This window comes from Bubalus bubalis, chromosome 18 (assembly GCF_019923935.1).
Source record: "Bubalus bubalis isolate 160015118507 breed Murrah chromosome 18, NDDB_SH_1, whole genome shotgun sequence".
Lineage (NCBI taxonomy): Eukaryota > Metazoa > Chordata > Mammalia > Artiodactyla > Bovidae > Bubalus > Bubalus bubalis.
Window position 1 is genome coordinate 48,253,608 of NC_059174.1, and position 20,028 is coordinate 48,273,635.

General features: G+C 53.0%; 1 protein-coding gene across 2 annotated transcripts; it reads right to left on the reverse strand.

Moving 5' to 3' along the window:
- Positions 1–129: 129 nt before the first annotated feature.
- SIRT2 (sirtuin 2) lies at positions 130–19,834 on the reverse strand. Of its 2 annotated transcripts, XM_006068692.3 has the most exons (16): positions 19,716–19,834; positions 18,842–18,888; positions 15,733–15,781; positions 15,356–15,469; positions 12,329–12,370; positions 12,106–12,212; positions 11,927–11,983; positions 11,241–11,309; positions 5,287–5,416; positions 2,910–2,969; positions 2,547–2,602; positions 2,321–2,397; positions 2,182–2,233; positions 1,182–1,252; positions 973–1,039; positions 130–855 (listed from the first exon to the last, which is right to left on the reverse strand). In XM_006068692.3, exons 1-16 carry the CDS (start codon positions 19,729–19,731, stop codon positions 697–699), a joined length of 1,173 nt encoding a protein of 390 aa, XP_006068754.2. In that variant the 5' UTR covers positions 19,732–19,834; the 3' UTR covers positions 130–696. The 2 variants fall into 2 exon arrangements, with proteins under 2 accessions (XP_006068754.2, XP_025124869.1); XM_025269084.2 differs by lacking the exon at positions 18,842–18,888 and having other exon boundaries at positions 19,716–19,824.
- Positions 19,835–20,028: the final 194 nt, after the last annotated feature.

Here is a 20,028-nt window from a genome sequence, read left to right on the forward strand (position 1 = left end):
CAGCACCTTTCAGCACTCTTCACTCTGCTTCTCATGATGGTTTCCTTAGCGGCCGGAGATCTAACCCCCTTCCTCCGACAGCTTCCCTCTGGGCCCCAGAAAAGAACAGCGAGGCCAGACAGCTAATCGTTAGTTGTTTTTTGTTTTTAATTCGTCTCTAATAAGCAACACCATCTGCCCACCCCTGCCTGGGAAGCGGAACCCAAGAGAGGGGCCTAGCACCCACTTTCAGAGTTGGAGGCAGAGGCCTGTGAGGCCTTGAGGCTCGGATCTCCCCACTGGGTGCATGGAGGGCACAACCCCCCACCCAGGGTAGGTTAGGTTTTATCTACTTGGCCACAGACGCTTGGGAGCAGTAGAGAGCGTGTGGGCCCTGGGGCTCTTGTCCTGGGACAGTTAGCAGTTTGGAGGTACCTGTGGCCCCCTGAGCAGTTAGAGATTAGGGGGGCTGATCCTTGGCCATAGGGGTGGTTAGAGGCTGTGGGCTGTTAGAGACAGGCTGTCCAAGCCTCTGCCCCCAAGAATGTTAGAGATTTGGTGAGGTCAGGGGTGCTGGGACACCAGTTTTGGGAGGGAATCGTTAATACATTGAAGAAATGTTCTGAGCTCCCCAGAAAAGAGCTGTAAGTTAGAGGAGGGCCAGGGCTGGTTGGGGCTCAGCTGTCCCAAGGCTGGGTGTCCTGGGAGACGCAGTGGTCACTGGGGTTTCTCTCCCTCAGTGGTCCTGGGCTCCTCCTTGGTGGGAGGTGGTGGAGAATTCCTGGGGGAAGCTGAAGTAGTGGGGTTGGAGGCCCCCAACCCCGACTGGGCATCTATGCTGGCATGCTCCTTCCGAACAAGGTCCTCCAGCTCCTTCTGCAGGGGGCAAAGTTCATAGAGGTCAGAGGTCATCATGTGTCATTGGGTCGGAGGACCTGTGGGAGGGGGATCCAGGGACTGGGCTCGGGGTGAGCTGGGGTGATAGCTCCTCACCTTCCATCCAAGGAGGTCGGCAAGGGCCAGGCAGCCCTGGTCACAGTCGCCCAGCCAGGCCACGTCCCTGAGGGCGAGGGAAGAGTCTAAGCTCCCAGGCTTGTCCCAGCACCAGTGGTTCTGCCTGTCCTTTGCCTCCGTGCCTTCCCGCCCACCTGGGCCCTGTCCCTCCCAGGCTCCACCTCACCCGCTGCAGGCCCGGGCCTCACCTGTAGGCCTTCTTGGAGTCAAAGTCCATGCCTCCTCCAAGGGCCATCATCATCCCGAGGAAAGGGTCAGTCTGTGGGGGAGGGGGAGCTCAGAGCACAGACTCCGGAGCCGGGGGGCCTGGGTTTGAATCCCAGCTCTGTGACTTCACTCAAGTGGCCTGGCCTCTCTGAACCTCAGTTGCCTTCTCTGCAGAGTGGGGGTAATCACCACACCCACTCCTAAGATGACACTGTCAGTGGGCTAATACAGAGAAAATGCTGAGCAGTGTCTGCCACACAGTATGTTTTTTGCCTGCTGGAGGAAACAGCTGTCCCCAGGAGGGAGCCCTCCTGGGACAGAGGTCACCTCAGTTTGAAAAGAGAGCTGAGAGACGGCACAGCGACTCCAGATGGCACTGCTGCCGGCCCGGGGACCAGCGAGCCCAGACTCCTCAGTCACAGGAAGCTCAAGGTTCCTGTTTTGGCTTAAGTTGCTTTGAGCTGGGGTTCTATCATCCCCTCAAAAGGGTGAATGGGACTTCCCTGGCGGTCCAGTGGTTAAGAATCCGCCTGCCAATGTAGGGGACATGGGTTCCATTCCTGGTCTGGGAAGATCCCACATGCTGTGGGACGACTAAGCCCGTGTACCCCAACTACTGAGCCCGTACCCTAGAGGCCGTGCGCTGAACAGGAGAAGCCCCTGCAAAGAGAAGCCCGCCATGCACAGCAGTTACAGTACCCTTGCTAGCCACAACTAGCGAGAGCCCGAGTACAGCAACGAAGGCCTACTATAGACAAAAAAGAAGATAAAAAAGGGTGACTGACCCAGAGGCCTGTGGAACCCTGGAGTCGAGGTACCCTGGAATCTGACCCCTGAGGATTCCAAGATCCCCAGGTCTGAGCTGAGGGGCCCAGAGTATTGGGCTTCCCCAGAGACCTGTCCCCTGGTTCCCGGGGGGCCTGGGGGAGGTGACGTGGGGCTCGTGTGTGGGGGTGGTGGGGTAGGACGAAGAGGACTCACCTGGCCAGTCTTCTCCTTGTTGATGAGCAGGCGCGGGGTCGACAGGGGCGCCCTGGGGGATGGTGAGCTGAGTGGTGAGGGCCTGTCGCGGCTCCCCTGGCCTCCCAGCAGCCTCCCACAGCCCCAGCCCCCAACCTACTTGCCGATGAGGGACGCGAAGGGCTGCACCTGCAGGGAGGTGCCCATGATGATAAGGAGGTCCACCTTCAGGAAGTCCTATGAAGCGGGAGTGGCCAGTGAGGTCGGCTGCTGGCCCCCGCCCCCCACTGCAAGCCCACCCGCAGCTATTTGGGGAAGCCACCTGCCACAGGGCAGGACCTAGGCTGCCCCCGTGTGGGCTGAGACGGGGCGGCCGGGACACTTACTGACTGCATGCAGGAGAAGAAACGCGCTGGGAGGTTCTCGCCGAAGAACACGATATCTGAGGGGGAGACCGATGGACAGACAGACACGGGGACAGAAAGAGATGGTGAAAAAGCGGCAGACAGAGACAGGGAGTGGAGAGAGAACGGGCAGGAGAAGGCGGACCCCAGGGCTGGGGCGGGAGTGTGGACGGGGCAGTGGGGAATAGGCCAGGGGGCTATGGCACCCCCTCCCCTAGTTAGGGAGAGGGGGTGACCAGGGTGGGGTGGATGGATGGGGAGTGTGGCCTTCTTGGGAAGGGGTTAGCGGGTGTGCAGGGTCCCAGCCCGCATCTACCTCGGTTGGTCCCAGGCCCCAAGGCTCACCAGGCTTCACCACGCTCTGACATTTCTCACACTTGGGAGTCACCTCGGAGAAGATCTTCTCTGGGCATGGGGAAGGGGAGGAGGAGGAGGATGTAAGAGGCTCTGGGTTGGGGCTGCAGCCTGCCCACGCCACCCCCTTCATTGTCAATACAAACACATCTCAGTCATGGGGGAGCCTCCTGGGGCATTTGCCCTGCCCAGGAAGGACCTCCTCCCAGCAGCAGTCCACAGCTATTACATGAAAGAACAAACAAATAAGCAGACACTTGTCCCCAAAAGGGGCAACTGGGTTCTGCCAACCCCCAACTTGGGGAATCTGGACTTGGGAGTGAAGTTCTTCCCATGGGTCTTTTTTTCTTTATTGATTTTTGGCCGTGCTGGGTCTTCATTGCTACACGGGCTTTTCTCTAGTTTCGGCGAGTGGGGGCTACTCTCTAGTTGCGGTGCACGAGCTTCTCATTGAGGTGGCTTTTCTTGGAGCATGGGTTCTAGGGTGCATGGGCTTCAGTAGTTGAGGCTGCCGGACTCCACAGCACAGGCTCAATAGTTGTGGTGCACACATGGGCTTAGTTGCTCCACAGCATGTGGGATCTTCCCAGATCAGAGATCAAACTTATGTCTCCTGCACTGGCAGGTGGATTCTTTACCACTGAGCCACCGGGGAAGCCCTTCCCATGGGTCCTTGAGGGCAGCCCTACTTCCATCATGGGTCAGGTCAGAGAGACCTGGTGGGTGCTAGGTCAGAGAGGGAAGAATTATGCAGATAATCCTGGGATGGGGACAAAACCTTAGGTCCAGGTGCTTCCCACTCTTAGGCTCAGTGACAGACCCCCTCCCCCCAACACACACACATGCTATGACAATCCTCCTCCTCATTGCCTATTGATCAAAGCTGCAAAGGCCTCTGTCACTTGCAACCCACAGAATCCTAGCTTGTTCATTCAGATATTCACTCATTCCTTCAGTATTTATATAGAGCAATGTGTTAAGGTCTGCCATTTACTTTAAAATATTTCTGCATTGACAGCTCATGATATTTCGTGGGTGATGCTCTGTCACTGCTGCAAGGGACACATAATGGGGTAATGTTAATTGTACACGACCCCCAGCTGCTTGTACTTGGGCTATTCAGGAACCCTTGCCCCAGGGGCAGTCAGCTGGCATTTTGTCAGAAGGGCTACACTCCAAAAGCCCTACTCTCAGCACTGCAGCTGTCCTTGTCCACATGGACACCAGAGGCTTTGTGAAATCAGCATAAAGAAGGTCAGAAATGGGTCTGCATGGATGAAATAAGTGGCTTCTTAATTAGCACAATGGATACCAGAAATCAACTCTCACTGGCATTCTAGAAATGTGGATTGACTGGGTTGTTTTTTTCTTTTCTTTTTCTTCTTCTTCTTCTCTTTTTGGACACTCTGCCCTCACATGAACAGGGACAATGACTTTAGCAAGCCCTGGAGTCTCTTCCCTTAGAGACAGCCCCCACCCAGCCTTCATACCAGCGCTGTGGGCAGCTTCACATGTCATGGGCTCCACTCACCTGAATCCGGCTAATGGGCTGGTTGAACCCTGTGTCTCTGGGGCAGTGCTGTTCAATATGGTGGTTAGAGCCACATGTGGCTTTTACATTTTAATTAATACAAGCTGAAGAAAGTTAGAGATTCGGTTCCTTGGTCATTTTAGCCACATTATAAGAGCTCAATTGCCTCATGGAGCAGATGGCTGCTATGTTGGACAGTGAAGATATATATAGAACATGCCCCTCACCACAGAAAGTTCTCCTAGATACTTCTGCTCTTCTTAGAATGTAGTTGTGTTGGCCTGGATGAGGCCCTCATGTAAGAAGGGGTCAGAGCACCCAAAGGACAAAGGGCTAGGGTTTCATGACCTCATGCAACAGGCTGCATGACCATGTGGAGGCCAGTATGCTAACACACGTTGCTGTGTCTGGAGCATGCATCCCTGGCTATGAGATGGGGTTGGAGCAGAGAACCCCCACTGCCACCTCACATCTTTAGGGGCTGCCGTTACCTGCTAAAAAGAGCCGCAGGGACTTCCCTGGCAGTCCAGTGACTGAGACTCCACACTCCCAATGCAGGAGGCCTGGGTTTGATTCCTGGTCAGGGAACTAGATCCCACGTGCCCCAACTAAAGACCCCCACATGCTATAATAAAGGTTAAAGATCCTGTATGCCCCGATTGAAACCTGGCACAGCCAAATAAATAAACAAATATATTTAAAAAAAAGAGAGAAAGGAAGAGCTGCAGAACTGTGTAGGACAGAGCTGGTGTGTGTGTATGGAGACCCTTTCCCTGGTGCTGAGGAGCAGACAGGGGACATGAAGCCTGCCCTCGGGGGTAACCTCCAGCCCCTCACCTTTCATCCAGCTTAGTGAGTACTCCTGCCGGCAGCCTGAGCTGATGCAGTGGGACGTGTAGAAGGTGCCGTGGGCCTCCACCAGGTCTTCGGGCTCCAGCCCAGCCACTCGCTCCAGGGTGTCTATGTTCTGGAGGGAGACACGGAGGGGAGAGGGTCAGGAGTGAACCACCTTCCCCTCCCAGGGGTCAGAAGACAGAGCAGGGGACTGCAGCTGAGAGAGGCAAGTGGGATAGGCTGAGAAGAGAGGAGGGGAGAGGCAAGGGACAGAGGTGTGTCTAAAACTCTTTGGTTCCCCCTGATGGTGCCTCTGAAAAGTCAGTCATGGACGCTTCAAGTCAGGGGCCCAAACTCAAATGCCTATGAACCCAAGCCACTGCCACCAACCAGCCCTGGTGTTTTTCTGCAAAATCAGGTCATTTTCCTTCCCTTTTGTGGAAAATTTGTTTTGTTAGAACCAGACACTCCAGTGGCACCGGCCAGAAATTTGGTGAAATAAATGTACTAATCTTCAGTGTCTCTACTGTAAACACAGCCCTCTCAGATACGGCGTCCTTGTGCAGTGCCCAACCTGCACAGCTGTCTGTGGCAGGCTTGGCCAGACATTAACACAAATCAATGAATCAGGAAGTTTTTTTGAGTTTTAATTACAGTTTTCCTATTTAACAGTCGGGTTTCTTACTGTGATCTGCTGCATAGATAGTATATTAACTTGTATTCTTTTCAGACAGAATGACTTTCCTTAGTCAACACACAAGGATATTTGTCTCTTTCACATTTGTGGTTTCTCCAGCCATTTTGGAGCAGCTTTTGTTTGCCCATGAGGAATGCCAATGAGGCAGGTGCTTCTGGAGGACCTAGCAGATGTTACAGAGATGGCCAGGAACGTGTAGTCCACAGCTGACCCAATAAGGTTTCCCAGAGACTCTGCGAACCACCATTCCATTTCCAACTGCCCTCTCTGCTTCCAGTCAGCCATCAGTTTACCCCCAAAACATGCAGACAAGAGTCTCTGTTTCCAGACTTTCTGCAGCTTTCTCTTGCCCCAGCCTAGTAGAAATGCTAGTTTTGCCTTTGTTCCTGGACTTAGTTTGCCGACTTCCTCATACGCGAGTAAGCAGTGTGTATGCAGATAACTGGGCTTTCCTGGTGCTCGGATGGTAAAGAAGGTGGAGACCTGGTTTCGATGGCTGGGTGGGGAAGATTCCCCTGGAGAAAGGAATGGCAACCCACTCCACTATTCTTGCCTGGAGAATCCCATGGACAGAGGAGCCTGGTGGGCTACAGTCCGTGCATGGGATTGCAGAGAGTTGGACATGACTGAGCAACTAACACTACTCAGTACTACTCATGCAAATAACTAAACGGCATATCAAAGGACTACCTACGTGCCTCTGTGGTACCTTTTGATGCCCCTTAAAAGAAATTATTTATTTGGTTGCACCAGGTCGTGGCACGAGGGATCTTTGATCTTCGTTGCTGCATGCAGGACCTTTGGTTGTGGCACGCAGGATTTTGTTCTCTGACCAGGGATAGAACCTGGGCTCCCTGCAATGGGAGCTTGGAGTCAGCCACTGGACCACCAGGGAAGTCCCTTGATGCCACTTGTGATGGGGCACCCACAAATAAACAAAAACGAATGTGGCTGGGGAGTTCCCTGGTAGTCCAGTGCTTAGGACTTGGCCCTTTCACTGCCATGGCCTGGGTTCAATCCCTGGTTGGGGAACTAAGATCTTGCAAGCTGTGAGCACAGCCAAAAAGAAAAAAGAATGTGCCCAGACTTCCTGAGTGTTCTAGTGGTTAAGCATCTGCTGACAATGCAGGGGACATGAGTTCGATCCCTGGGCTGGGAAGATTCCACATGCCTTGGGGCCACTAAGCCCATGTGTCACAACTACTGAGCCTGTGCTCTAGAGCCCACGCACCACAACTACTGAAGCCACCACATCGAGAAGCCTTGGCACCACAATGAAGAGTGCAACTAGAATGCACTCTTCAACTAGAGTGCAACCAATGAAGAGTAGCCCCTGCTCACGGCAACTAGAGAAAGCCCGCATGTAGCAACAAAGACTCAGCACAGCCAAAAAACAAATAAATATTGAAAAAAAAAATCTATCTTTAAAAAAAAAAAATGACGTGGCTGACCCGTATGTACTGGTATGAAGGAAATCTCTTCAAGATGTTAGAAGGCCCTGTGTACATTGTGGAAAAAATCAACATATGAATTTGTGTGTTTGCTTGCCTAAGTGTGGACTATTTTCAAAGGAAACCCAAGAAGCAGGCAGCAGTAGTGGCCTCCAGAGAGGAAGCTGGGGCTGGGGAATACGGCCCAAGGGGCTCCATATAAAGGACAAGCAGCAGTGACCGCATGGAGACACAGAGCAGCCGGCGTCTGGCCTCAGTGCCAGGCAGGGAACAGGGTGTGGTGAGGAGGTGGGCCATTCAGCTCTAGTCAACTGCTCCCTGCTCCACCCATCCCAGAAAGCCACCCAGGGTGCACCCAGCTCTTCCAGATCTGCAAGAGGAGCCTGAAGTCTGAGTTTTCATCTGCAATCTCTTTTGATTGTCAAACCTTAGCTCACTTTCGGTTTCAAGACATCACGTCTCTGACATGCTTTTCAAAAGCATGAATTGTGCTTCTCCAGTAGCTCAGTGTTAAAATATTCGTGTGCTGATGCAGATGTGAGTTTGATCCCTGGGGAAGATCTCACATGCCAAGGGACAACTAGGGACAACTGAACAACTACTGAAGCCCACACAAAGCCCCTAAAGTCTGTGCTCCCCAACAGGAGAAGTCACAGCAACGAGAAGCCTATGCACTGCAACTAGAGAGCAGCCCCTGCTTGCTGCAACTGGAGAAAAGCCTGTGCAGCAACGAAGACCCAGCACAGCCAAAAAAAAAAAAAAAAAAAAAAGGCTTCTCTGCTATAAACGGGAAATTTATTTTTAAATTAATAAAAAGCATGAAGCTGCTATGTGGCTGAGTATAAGGAAGGGTCTTCTAGATAAGGGCTTAAGGGAAAGAAAGCTGAGTATAAATCCAATGTATAATGTGAATGCCACGGATATAGATTTAAAAGAGTGGAGATCACAGGGACTTGACTGAAGGAGACAACTGTTCTGTTTGAATGGATACTTGTGTCTTGAGATAAAAATAGCATGCTTCAAAAGTGCTACATCGTCACAATTCAGGAAGACATGAAGACAGTATGTTGCAGAAAACTAGGTCGATGACTCAAAAAGTGGCTGAGGTTGAAGAAGAGGGTGAGGAGGAGTTAAAAAAAAGAATGGCTACATGAAACATGAGAGTGGAAAAAATGTTTCCACCTGTGTGTAATGTAATGCACCAGTGTGAATATATATGTAGACTTAAATCTGTGCGTGAAGTATTATAAGGGGAAATGCCACCACATTTCACACTGACCCCAGAACATATTCATGTTGGCTTTCATGTAAAAATACCCTGCATCTGGTGTGCTTTTGTGGTTTGGGGCAGGGGAGGGGGGCGCCTCATATGGAGGTGGGGAGTCAGCCCTCTGAGCATCCGGGATGAACCACGTGGTCCTGGGCCTGTGTTTCTCGTGCTGGGACCCCTGTGATCTCTTGGTCTCCCTTGGTCTCCAGCTTGAGTCCAGATGCCTTAGTGTCTGGCTGTCTATCTGCCTACAGCACCATGTGGCTGTCTAATGGGCATCTCAACCTCGACATGCCTTCAACCAAACTCCTCCTCTGCCCCCAACGCCTGCACATCCCACCATCTCAGTAAAAGACAGCAGGTGCTTAGGCTGAGAGATGTCCGGCCATCCCTGACTCTCCTCCTCTCAAGAACCGTTCATTCAAACCAACAGCAAGTCCTGTTGGCTCCACCTTCAAAACGGGTTCACAAGTCACCCACTTCTCCCCTTGGACAGCCCCCTCCCCGGCCCAGCCTCCATCCTCTCCTGCTTGGACCATCACTGCAGCCCCCTTCCTGGCCTCTGTATCCACCCCCTACCCCCATTGCTCCCTCCCACAGTCTGCCCTCCACATGCAGCCAGAGGGACCCTGTGAACACCTGGGGCAGGTCACGTCTCGGCCCTGCCCAGAGCCCTCCTGTGGTTCCATCTCCCACCAGGGAAAAGATAAAGCCCTCCCAGTGGCCCCCAAATGCCCACATGGTCCACCTGTCACCTCCTGACCTCATCTCCTGTCCTTTCCTACTACTGTCCTCCTCGCTCACTCAGATCCAGCTATTTGAACACGCCAAGTGCAGCCTCACCTCAGGGCCTTTGCACTGGCTGTTCCCTTTGCCTCTCTCCCTGAGATGATCCCATGACTCCCTCCCTCAAGTCTTTGTTTAAATGTCCCTTTTCTCCATGAGGCCTTTCCTGACTTATTGTTCACAACAACACCCTTCTCCCCACTCACACACAGAACTTCTTATTCCCCTTCTCTGCTCAGCCCAGTGCTCCACAGACATCTCAGCATTAAACAGACGAGTTACTCGACTCATCCTTCTTGTCTACTGTCCCTCCCCACCTTAGAGTGTCAGCTCCAGGAGAACAGGGATGTCTGCTCCTTCTGTCTACTGCCTTCAGGGCCTGGCACTGGTTGGCACTCGTAAACACCGGGACAGAAGCTGACGAACAGGATTGACAGCAGGGCCGTGGTGAAGATTTCATGAAATCACACAGAAGGTGCTTGGCTTCAGGTGAGCTGTTTGTATCATGTCTGAGTGTATTCCATGGATAAAACTGACTCTCTGAGAAGAAAGGTCAAGTTTATCCTTAGCTGGGGCTCCCCCTCAACCCCCACCAGCCCTAGGTGGGAGTACTTGCCCCCTTCTGAGAATTCTGGACCTGAACAAAAAGACTTCATCCTCCCCCTGGTGGCAGATTCTGAGGCTGCAGGCTCCAGACTGCCAGGCCAGGAAGAAAATAATAGAACACCTACTTCTATCCATGGGTTCTCTCTCTATTTTATAAATTTGGGTTCTGAGATATGAATTAGAGCAGGCATGGTATCACTGCTCTAGTAGATCATGTAATTCAACACGTATTTATAAAACAAAAGTAGAGGGACACTTTTCACTATTGGGCGCGCGAGACCCCAAAAGTCTCACCAACTAGGAAGCCAAGAATGTGAGCTGTCCTTACCTGAGGACTTCTGGGTGAGGCCCTCAGCTAAGTGCCTGACATACATAAGCCGTGGCCCATGGCCCACACAAGGCCTTTGTGCAAATTAGAAGAAGGTGCCCTTTCTTAAGACTCTATAGCCACCAACTGGAAAATTTCAGGGTGCAGCGAACGTGTTGGGCTTCCCTGATGCCTCAGATGGTAAAGAATCTGCCTGCAACGTGGGAGACCTGGGTTCAATCCCTGGATGGGGAAGATCCCCTGGAGAAGGAAATGGCAATCCACTCCAGTATTCCTGCCTGAGAAATCCCATGGACAGAGAAGCCTGGTGGGCTACAGTCCATGGGGTCACAAAGAGTCAGACACGACTGAGCGACTAACACTTTAACGCTTCAGTGATGATGCTAAACCAAGTCACTTCAGATCACCTGATGGAAAACCCAAAAAAATATGGTGCCAAAGGTGTCTGCTCAGAGAAGGGGTCCTTTCTCAGTACTCATGGGGTGGCCCTGAGGGAGGTCACTGCCATGTTACCACAGGCCTGAGAAGGTGAAGTGGTTCTGGCCTCTGCTTTTTTTTTTCACCCATCCTGTGGGGCGTGTGGAATCCTTGTTCCCTGAACAGGGATCAAACCTGTGTCCCCTGCATTGGAAGCAGCATGGGGTCGTAACCACTGGATTGCCAGGGAAGTCCCTGGCCTCTGTTTCATAGAAAGGGAAACTTAAGGCTGAGAGAGGGGATGTGACTCACTGCAAGTCACACAACAGAGAGGCTGCGGCCTGAGCTCCTGACCCCTCCCGCCCGGCCTCTTCCTCCCAGGATGCCCAAGGTCCTGCCTACCTGTGTGTAGCAGCGCAGGAGCAGTCCTTTTTCCTTCAGCAGGCGGATGAAGTAGTGGCAGATGGTGGGCTGGAGGGAAGCAAGCATGGCAATGCTGAATGCGCACCGCCCTGTGCCAGGAACTGTTCCAGACCTGTTTCTCCTCATGGAATCTTCATACCATGAGGCACAGACCTTCATTATCCCCATTTCACAGGTAGGGAACTGAGGATCAGGGAGGGTGACTGTCTGGCCAGAGTCACACAAACTGTGGAGTTGGGGTTAGCACAGAAGCAGCCTGGCTCCAGTCTGGGCTCTTACATGTATCATTAGCTCATTTAAGCCTCACAGTATTTCTTTTCATGGACTATCATCTGCTCCATTTTTACAGATGGGAAAACTGAGGTCCAAGGACACAAGAGCAGGAAATGAGAGAACAGGACTTGGACTCAGGTGGTCTGGGCCCAAAGCCCACACTGTTTTGTTTTGTTTTTTACTTTGCTTCAAGGCTTGCAGGATCTCAGTTTCCTGACCAGGGATTGAACCTGGGCCATGGCAGTGAAAACCCAGAATCCTAAAGATTAGGCCACCAGGGCCCATGTATTTAATGGTTGTAGGATATCTGTCTAAAGGGCCCTGAAGGGGTCCTTCCCATGCCTGCTGGCCCCCAATTTTTCCTGTCCCCACTTCCACAAAAAAGAGCTCACCTTGAACTGCCCAGGATAGAGTTCCTTGGCGAGAGCAAAGAAGGGCTCTGGATGTTTCTGTGGGAGAGAGAGCCGGAGGGCAGGTGGGCACCCACATGCCCCTGGTGAGATGTGAGCAGGAGCCAGGAGGCCCTGTCCACCCCCATCACTATAGACCCTCCTCCCTGTGTGACACGTACCTTGAAGTAGCTGATTTCAAAGATGGCCTCCGGGTAGGGAAGACGATATTTCTCCAGGTTGGCATAGAGGCCCGTGTTTGGGGACCGAAAGTCAGGGATGCCTGCGGCTGGGGGAGGAGGAGTAATCAATAAGGGACTCTGGCCCCTTTTCTTTCACACCCCCCAACACAGCTCCTCCCCAGGCCCTCGCAGGAAGTGGCTTTTGGGGGAGGGGAGCACTTACAAGTGGAGATTCCAGCTCCCACCAAACAGATGACCCTGCGACCTGGAGGAGGAGAGTTTAGGCAGTGTGTGCTTTTCTCTTTTTCAACTTACATTTGTTTATTGTTGCTTTGAACATCAAACATTGCTCCAAAATATGAACCATTTATCTTAAGAGAGTTGTCTTTGCCATAAATTAAGTACTGAGCTGATTGATGTTTACAATTGATTTCTGACAACTTAAAAAACTTATTAGTGGCACTGCTGTCTAATAATCAGATATATTATCATAGACTGAATATAATGATTAAGAAAGTAAAGTTTAAAAAAAAAAGAGCAATGTTTCCCCTTCCCGTTCTTACCTTTAAGTAATTTCACCTATCACAGTCTCTGAAGCCATTTACTCTGTGCCAGGCCCTGCGGCGAGCACTTCAGATCCCTGAATGGGTCTCCCAGCCATCTCAAGGTGGGTGGTGTTAACATTCCCATTTTACAGATGAGGAAACTGAGGCTTAGACAGGGGAAGGGGTCAGACAGCTGACTGAGGGAAGAGCCAGCATGGGGTCAAAGAGTCCATTGGTTAAGATGACACCAGTGTAGTAAGATTCATGACAAGGCCATTTGGAGAGAAATTTCTCCTCCTAGCTAGATCTAGACAAACACAAGAGATCTTAGTGAGAGGTAGCTCTTAGGGAAAAGGCTGGGAGGGTGTGTTCCCCTGGAAGTGCTGCATGTTATTGTGAAAAAAAATCTCTGGCCACCTCTTTATCTTCTGGACACAATATTGGACAGCCATCTATTTCCAGCATATGATACACATTCCTCCATCCTATTCCTTCCCTCTATAATCAAATGCATGTTAGCCACCAGAAGTCAATTAATTTTCAAGTGAGGTTCCAAGCTGGGCCATTCTCAGCTCACACCCAGTGAGCAGCAGAGTGGATAAAGGCTTCCAATCCCGGCTTTCCTGTGCACCAGCAGAGTTGCGGAGGGGGTGGGGCAGGGGTGGGTCTTAGTTCAGATCGCCACGCTGGGCTTTAGCTTCCTGCTCTGTAAAATGGGCACAATCACCGCACTGGCCTTGTGGGGGCTGTTGAGAGAAGGAATTCTCTCCTGTGAAGCTGAGATCAATGCCGAGCACTAATGATTCTTCGAGACACTAGTACTCAACTTCTTCAGACCCGTGATTCGTATCCCTATAAACACTTTGTTCCCCCAATGTCACCAGCTTTTGGAAAAGATAGGAAGATGTGGGAGGGGAGAGGTGGAATCATTTCACAAGCATGCAGGGCTATACAGAAATAGCCTGACTGCCTCTCTGGTGGCTGGCTGGCAGCCCTGCCGTGCAGCACCCTTGGCATCTGTCAGTCGGCTGATGGATACACACGAGTGTGAGGGCCTCTGGAGTGTCAGGATGCCATCGGACCAGGCCTGGCAGACCCAGTGGAAGGGAGTGAGTGTGCACTCTAGATTCAGGAGCCCTGACTGCCTCTCGCCAGCTGTGTAACCCCGCACCAGGTTACAACCTCTCTGTGTCTCAGTTTTCTCCTCTGCCCAGCTGACTCCGCACAGGTCTCCTGTGAAGATCATATGAGGGGACGCCTGTCAAGTGCATAGCCCAGTGCCTGGCAAAAGCTGAGAGCCCAACTCATTGTTATTAGTTATTACTATCCCCTCACAGGCACCATCAATTATTCTAAAACCCAGGTGCAGGAGGACGGACGGAACGAAAGCTTTGTAGCCATTCCCTGTATTCTCTTTGGGGCCCACCCAAGCCAGAAGATGGGGCTTCCTGAGTAGCTCCGTGGTAAAGAATCCACCTGCCAATGAGGGCTCGATCCCTGGGTCAGGAAGATCCCCTGGAGAAGGAAAGGGCAACTGACTCCAATATTCTTGCCTGGGAAATCCTATGGACAGAGGAGCCTGGCGGGCTACAATCCGTGGCATTGCAAAATAGTCGGACATGATTTGACTAAATGACAACAACAAAGGCAGGAGATGGCTGAAGGCCGCCGCTCCAGGAGAGGGGGGCTCAGGGCGTCTGGCCTGGCTGCCTGAGGAGAGATGGCAGCAGCTAGAGGACAGGGAAACTGCAGGAGACGTCCTCAACAGAAGGCTGCTCAGGACCCTCAAAGGGTCGATTGTTCTAGTCAAGGGCTGTTTAGGGCTGGGTTTCTCAGACTCTGGTGACCTCAACTCGAGGCAAGAAATATAAATTACCCAGTGACCAGGTAAAAAGATCTCTACACCACACAAGGAACAAGCCTCCTATAAGAATCGTCACTGGGAACACTTAGGCAACGCTTGCTCTGTTTCAGGCATTTATCTATGAATTTATGTAATCCCTCTTCATAATCCTGGGGCTTCCTTGGTGGCTCAGATGGTAAAGAGTCTGCCTGCAACGCAGGAGATGAGGGTTTGATCCCTGGCTCAGGAAGATCCCCTGGAGAAGGGCATGGCAACCCTCTCCAGTATTCTTGCCCGGAGAATCCCATGGCCAGAGGAGCCTGGCAGGCTACAGTCCATGTGGTCCCAAAGAGAAGGAAGGAAGCCATGGGGATACCTGGGGGAAGAGTCTATTCCATAATCTTATAAGGTAATTACTATAATATACTATTATTAGCATCTTCACTCTAATAAACAAGCCTGACCAATAGAGACATGGTGATTGGTTCGGGGGGTAGGACTGTGACCCAAGCTGGGCCAATAGGAGCCAATCTCTGCTCTTGTGCTTGAACCACTGGGAGAAAGATGCTGTTTTTTAGTGGGAGCTGCTAGGCTGGTGGAACTTGTTTTTACAGCTGCCAGGAGCTCCCAATACACAGAAGAGCCAAGAAAGGGCTCAGCATAGAAGTTGCTGAATCCAGCCACACACTTCAGGATCAACAGTTACAGGATCAACACACTCCCTTTCTGGCACCAGACGGTTTGAGTTGGGTTTCTTGTGACTTGCAGACGTAAGCTGTGAATGGTTTGGGGTTGAGAAGTCATGAGAAGAAGTGGGGGTAGGGGGAGTCACGCAGGAAGGGGCCCAGGGCGGGGAACTCACAGCGCTCGCTCTGCATGTAGCGGCTCACTCCTTCCAGGGTTAGTTCGTCCAGGAGTCGCTCCTTCTGGGTGCCCAGGCCCAGAGTCTGGGAGAAGAAATTCCGCAGGAAGTCCACTGGCCAAAAAGAAGAGAGACAGCGGTTTGGTGGGTGTTTGTTCAAGGGGACACAGAGGCCCCGAGTGCCCCTGCCCAGCCCTTGGGTCTCCTGTCTTCCCACGACTAAAGGTTGGATGCCTGGCCTGGCCAGGGATCCCAAAATGCTGCATCTGTTCTTACACACTTTGCATGTCACCCCTGGTGGAGGTGAACACCCGGATCCCTGCCTTAAACCGCCCTCCAGCACCCCCCAGAACCGTACTCCCAAGGCAGATACTCACTCTCTGCTTCTCCGCCAGTGGCTCCTGCCTCAGTGTCTGAATCTGAGTCCTGGAAGGGGTGGAGGTGGGGTGACGAGGCCCCAGAAGTGGGGTTAGGGAGGGGAAGAGGGGATGACACCAGGGTTCCAGGGAAAGGCTGTGGCTGGGAGGTGGGCCCAAGGGAGTGAGGAGCAGCGGGGACTGCGCTGGGGGCGCGTGTGGGCTCTGGGACAGGCCGCCTGTGTTGGAAACCCAACTCTGCAACTCGAGAGGAGTGCGGCCTCCTGTGGGTGACTGCGTTTTTTCTGAGGCTCCGAGCTCCTCCTCACAAGTGGAGCTCGGAGGACTGAGGAAGGCCACCTGGAGGGCTTTGAGCAGTGAGTTCCTATGTGAGGCTCTCAGAACAGCCCTGGTTGGGGCGGCAGTGGTGGTGAGTGCTCAGGAAGTGCTCGTTACTGCTCTCATCACCTCCCATTGTCCACGTCCTCAACTTATATCCCCTCCAGTCCCCTGCCCTGCCCAGCTGCGCCGCAGCCTGCCCCACCTACGTCAATAACGCTGGTAGAAACGCCTCGGTCCTCACCCTGTGGCCGTCAGCCCTCTGGCTTAAAGCACCCCCACTCCACCTTTCCAACCCTTCCGTCTGCTTTATCAACTCCTCTCCTCGGCCAGGCGCCCAAATCGCGGGTCTGGGACTCCATCCCGGGCCCTCCCTCCCGTCTCTGTCTGCCTTCCCTGGGCCAGCTCCCCCATGCACGCCAGTGGTCTCAGCCTAGTTTCTGAGGATGCCACCTTTCTGTCTCCAGATCCGGGGTTTCCACAGCCCCCAGATGCCTCCCCCTAAGTGTGACCCCAGACCCCTCACTCTCACGGTGTCCCAAACTGGCCTCAGTATCTCTTCCAAACCTGCTCCTCCCCCTGGGCCCCTAACTCAGTGTGGCTTCTGTCCCCGTGTTTGCCAGATGTCTCCTGCCTCCCTCGCCTGCCCTCCTGTGGGAGCATGTCCCCTCCCCGGGGCTCCACGTGGGCCAGCCTGTCCCTCCAGGGGCCCTGCCCCGGCCTCCACCGTAGCTCCCAGTCTCAGTCTCCATCTCTGATCTACTCTCCCACTCTCTGTGTGTTGACTTGTCTGGGTCCACCCTTTGCCCTCCACATCAAAGGCCTTTCTCTTTGGCTTCCCCAGTTTAATCATGTGATCATAAACATCTGTGGCGTTTACCATGATGCCCGCTCCAAGAAGTCTGGGATTTTTCACGGTCACCACTGGGTAAAAATGTGTTAAGTCCCTCAGTCGTGTCTGACTCTTTGCAACCCCATGGACTGTAGCCCGCCAGGCTCCTCTGTCCATAGGATTCTCCAGGCAAGAATATTGGAGTGGGTTGCCATGCCCTTCTCCAGGGGATCTTCCCAACCCAGGTCTCCTGCATTGCAGGCAGATTCTTTACTGTCTGAGCCACCAGGAAAGTCAGGTTTCCTTGCTTTAAGATTGTGTCTATAAGCTTTACAAAACTCTGACCATTAGACAATGTATAACTTGAAGGTGCTTGCCTCCTGAGTCCCTCACCCACAGCCCCACCTCCCCCACCCCAACCTCCCCTTCCAGATAGCCACTATTAACAGTACAATGGTAATTACTCCAGATTTTTTTATCTGAATTGGTGATGGACAGGGAAGCCTGGCATGCAGCAGTCCATGGGGTCGCAAAGAGTTGGACACGACTGAGAGACTGAACTGAACTGAAAACTCATTATTTCCCCAGAAATGGGTCACCCCACAGTACAATGCTGCGCCTCGCATTTTCCACCAAACAATATATCACAGACCCGCCAGCTACAGAGTGTTGCATTGTACGGTTCATAGTTCATTTAACCCATCAACTGACAGTCGTTTGGGCTGTTTCCAGTTTGGCTGTATTGCACAATGCTGCAATTTACACCCTCGGATCTCTCTCTTTGGGACTGAGGGTCCTTTTTCCACATGAAACCTTTTTCTCTGACAGTGGCCAGGCTTTGGGAGCCAGGAGAGGGAGAAGCCTGGCCTGACAGGGAGCTCTTGTCCCCTTGGTGTGGCTCGGCCGTGCATCTGTGGGGCGCTCTCGTCACAGCTTCTGCTCTGCCCTACATGTGAACCGCGACCTCGTGTCTGTGGGTGGGCTGGCACGCTTTCAGGCTGCAGACAGTGAAGCTCTGTGGAAGGAGGCGAGGGCCCTGCCCAGCACGTGGGAGCAACTTGGTCTCAGGGGGAAGCTGAAGGTGATGGTGGAGCCTCTGTGACCCGTTTCCAGTGAAGTGTCTGGGAGGCAATATGTCAAGGCGCCGAGGGTTGCAAATCTGTCCCTGCTCTTCTAGCCAGTGGACAGAGGACAAGTTGTTAAAGAACTCAGTTTCCAATTCCTTGGCTATAAAATGACCACAGTAGACCTGCACCCCTCCCCTCCACCACTGCCCCCGGGATGCTAGGATGCCCATCAAACACGAAGCAGAGCACCCAGTTGGCTTAAATACTCGGTAAATGCTAACCATCAAGGTAATCAGCCACCTGAATCCTGAACACATGACACTCTTTCATGCCCCCCAGTATACCCTCTGCCTGGGACACCACTTCTCACCTTGCCTAAGAAAATCCTAAGTTACTCTACACTGACTACCATGTGCTGTATCTCAGTCCGACTCTGAGATCAGCCTGTGGATTCTTCCCGGGAAGGGACTGGCTGGGAACTGTGTGATCTCACACAGTTTACTCCGTGCTCCCCAAGTGCCCTGCCCTATTTTCATGATCACCAGTAGAGCACTGTCGAGTCACACGTCTGTGAGATCTGTGAATTCAGGAACCAAATCTCTTCCATGCCCACTGGGAATGAGGTTCAGGAGGGAAGGTGGGTGGGAGGGGTGTGCAGGGAGAAAGGAAAGTTTGCAAGGGCAGGCCTAGGCTTGAGGCCGCACACCCTTCTCTGACAGGCCCCAGAATCCACCATTCCCCCAGGAGCTGAACCACAAGGGGAGGTGGGGTGAGGGGCTGGGGCAGTGAGCTGAGGGCCCTGGGGTATCTGACTCCCCTCTGCCACCTCCCCCCGGTGTGGGGTGTGGGAAGTCCATCTCTCTCCTTCCCTCCACCCTTGTCCCCATCTCACCTGAGCCTCCTGCACCTTCCCTGCCTGGGTCTCCTCAGGGTCAGAGGCTGGGGGAGGAGGGGGAGCAGACGTGGTTACGGTGAAGGGAGTGGTTAACGGGGAATAAAGGGCTTCCAAGTTGGGGTGCAGAGAGGGGCAACAAGACCCTCCAACCTAGTTATACGGGGTGGGGGTATAAAAAGGGAGTAGACGGAGGGAGGGAAAGGAAGAACAGCAGATCTTATTAGAGTGGAGAGTGCTGGGAGAGGTGGTTGGTGAAGGACAAAGAGGCTGGGACAAGGAGGCTTAGGAAAGCGAAAAGAAAGTAAAGCATATAAGGGCATGAAGGAAAACTTAGGAGGAGTTAGGAAGGACACAGTACTTTGTGAGTGTGTGCTGGGAGGGTTAGGTTTACAAGCAGAAAAAATGTAGAAAGAAAGAGAAGATAAGGGATACTGGGCCTGGAGGCAGGTTTGCAAGAAGAGGTGGTGGGGGTGGAACGGAAGGGCGAGATGGTAGGTTTAGAAAAGGAAGAGATAGGAGGGGACACTAGGGGTCCCCTAGCACCCTACAGTTCCCACTAACAACCAGGTACCCTTAGCAACCCGGACAGCGGTATTCTTAAGTCCCTAGTAACAAGGGTCCTTAGCAACTAAGGTGCGAGACACACGCTATCATTAGTAACTTAGGGGACATGGCAAACGGACCCTTAAAACCTCGCGACCCAGAAACCCACCAATCTAGCAATATGTATCACAACGGCTCCCTGAACCTCATTCCCCTCCATGCAGTCCCCATCTCCTGCCCCACCACTCCCGCCCTCGGGCCCCGGGGCCTGCAGCCCTCAGCCAGGCCCCGGCGCGGCCCGACCCTCCCACCAGGGCACCCGACTCACGATCCGGATCGGCCATGGGCGCGGGGCGGGGGCCCTCGGGACTGTCACCGACTGCTCTATCCCGTGACGGCACCGGAAACAGGAGGGGGCCGAGATAGGTCAAAGAACTACAACTCCCAGGAGCCATAGAAAACGCCCCGAGCGTGCCCCTCTGAGGTAAGAGGAGACACGCGAGAGCCGGACTACGAATCCCAGAGTGCCTCGCGTCCACAGCCATATTGGTAAAGGGCGCGCGGAATGAGTGGGAAAGGGTAGAGAGTCGCAGTCCATCTGAATACTCTGATTGGTCATGGTGTAGTATAAGGGCGGGGCG

Coding starts and splice junctions, on each gene's coding strand:
- SIRT2 (XM_006068692.3), bottom strand. Junction 2,398..2,546: donor TCTTCTCCTGCATGCAGTCA/GTAAGTGTCCCG, acceptor CCCGCTTCATAG/GACTTCCTGAAGGTGGACCT. Junction 1,253..2,181: donor ACAAGGAGAAGACTGGCCAG/GTGAGTCCTCTT, acceptor CCTCCCCCACAG/ACTGACCCTTTCCTCGGGAT.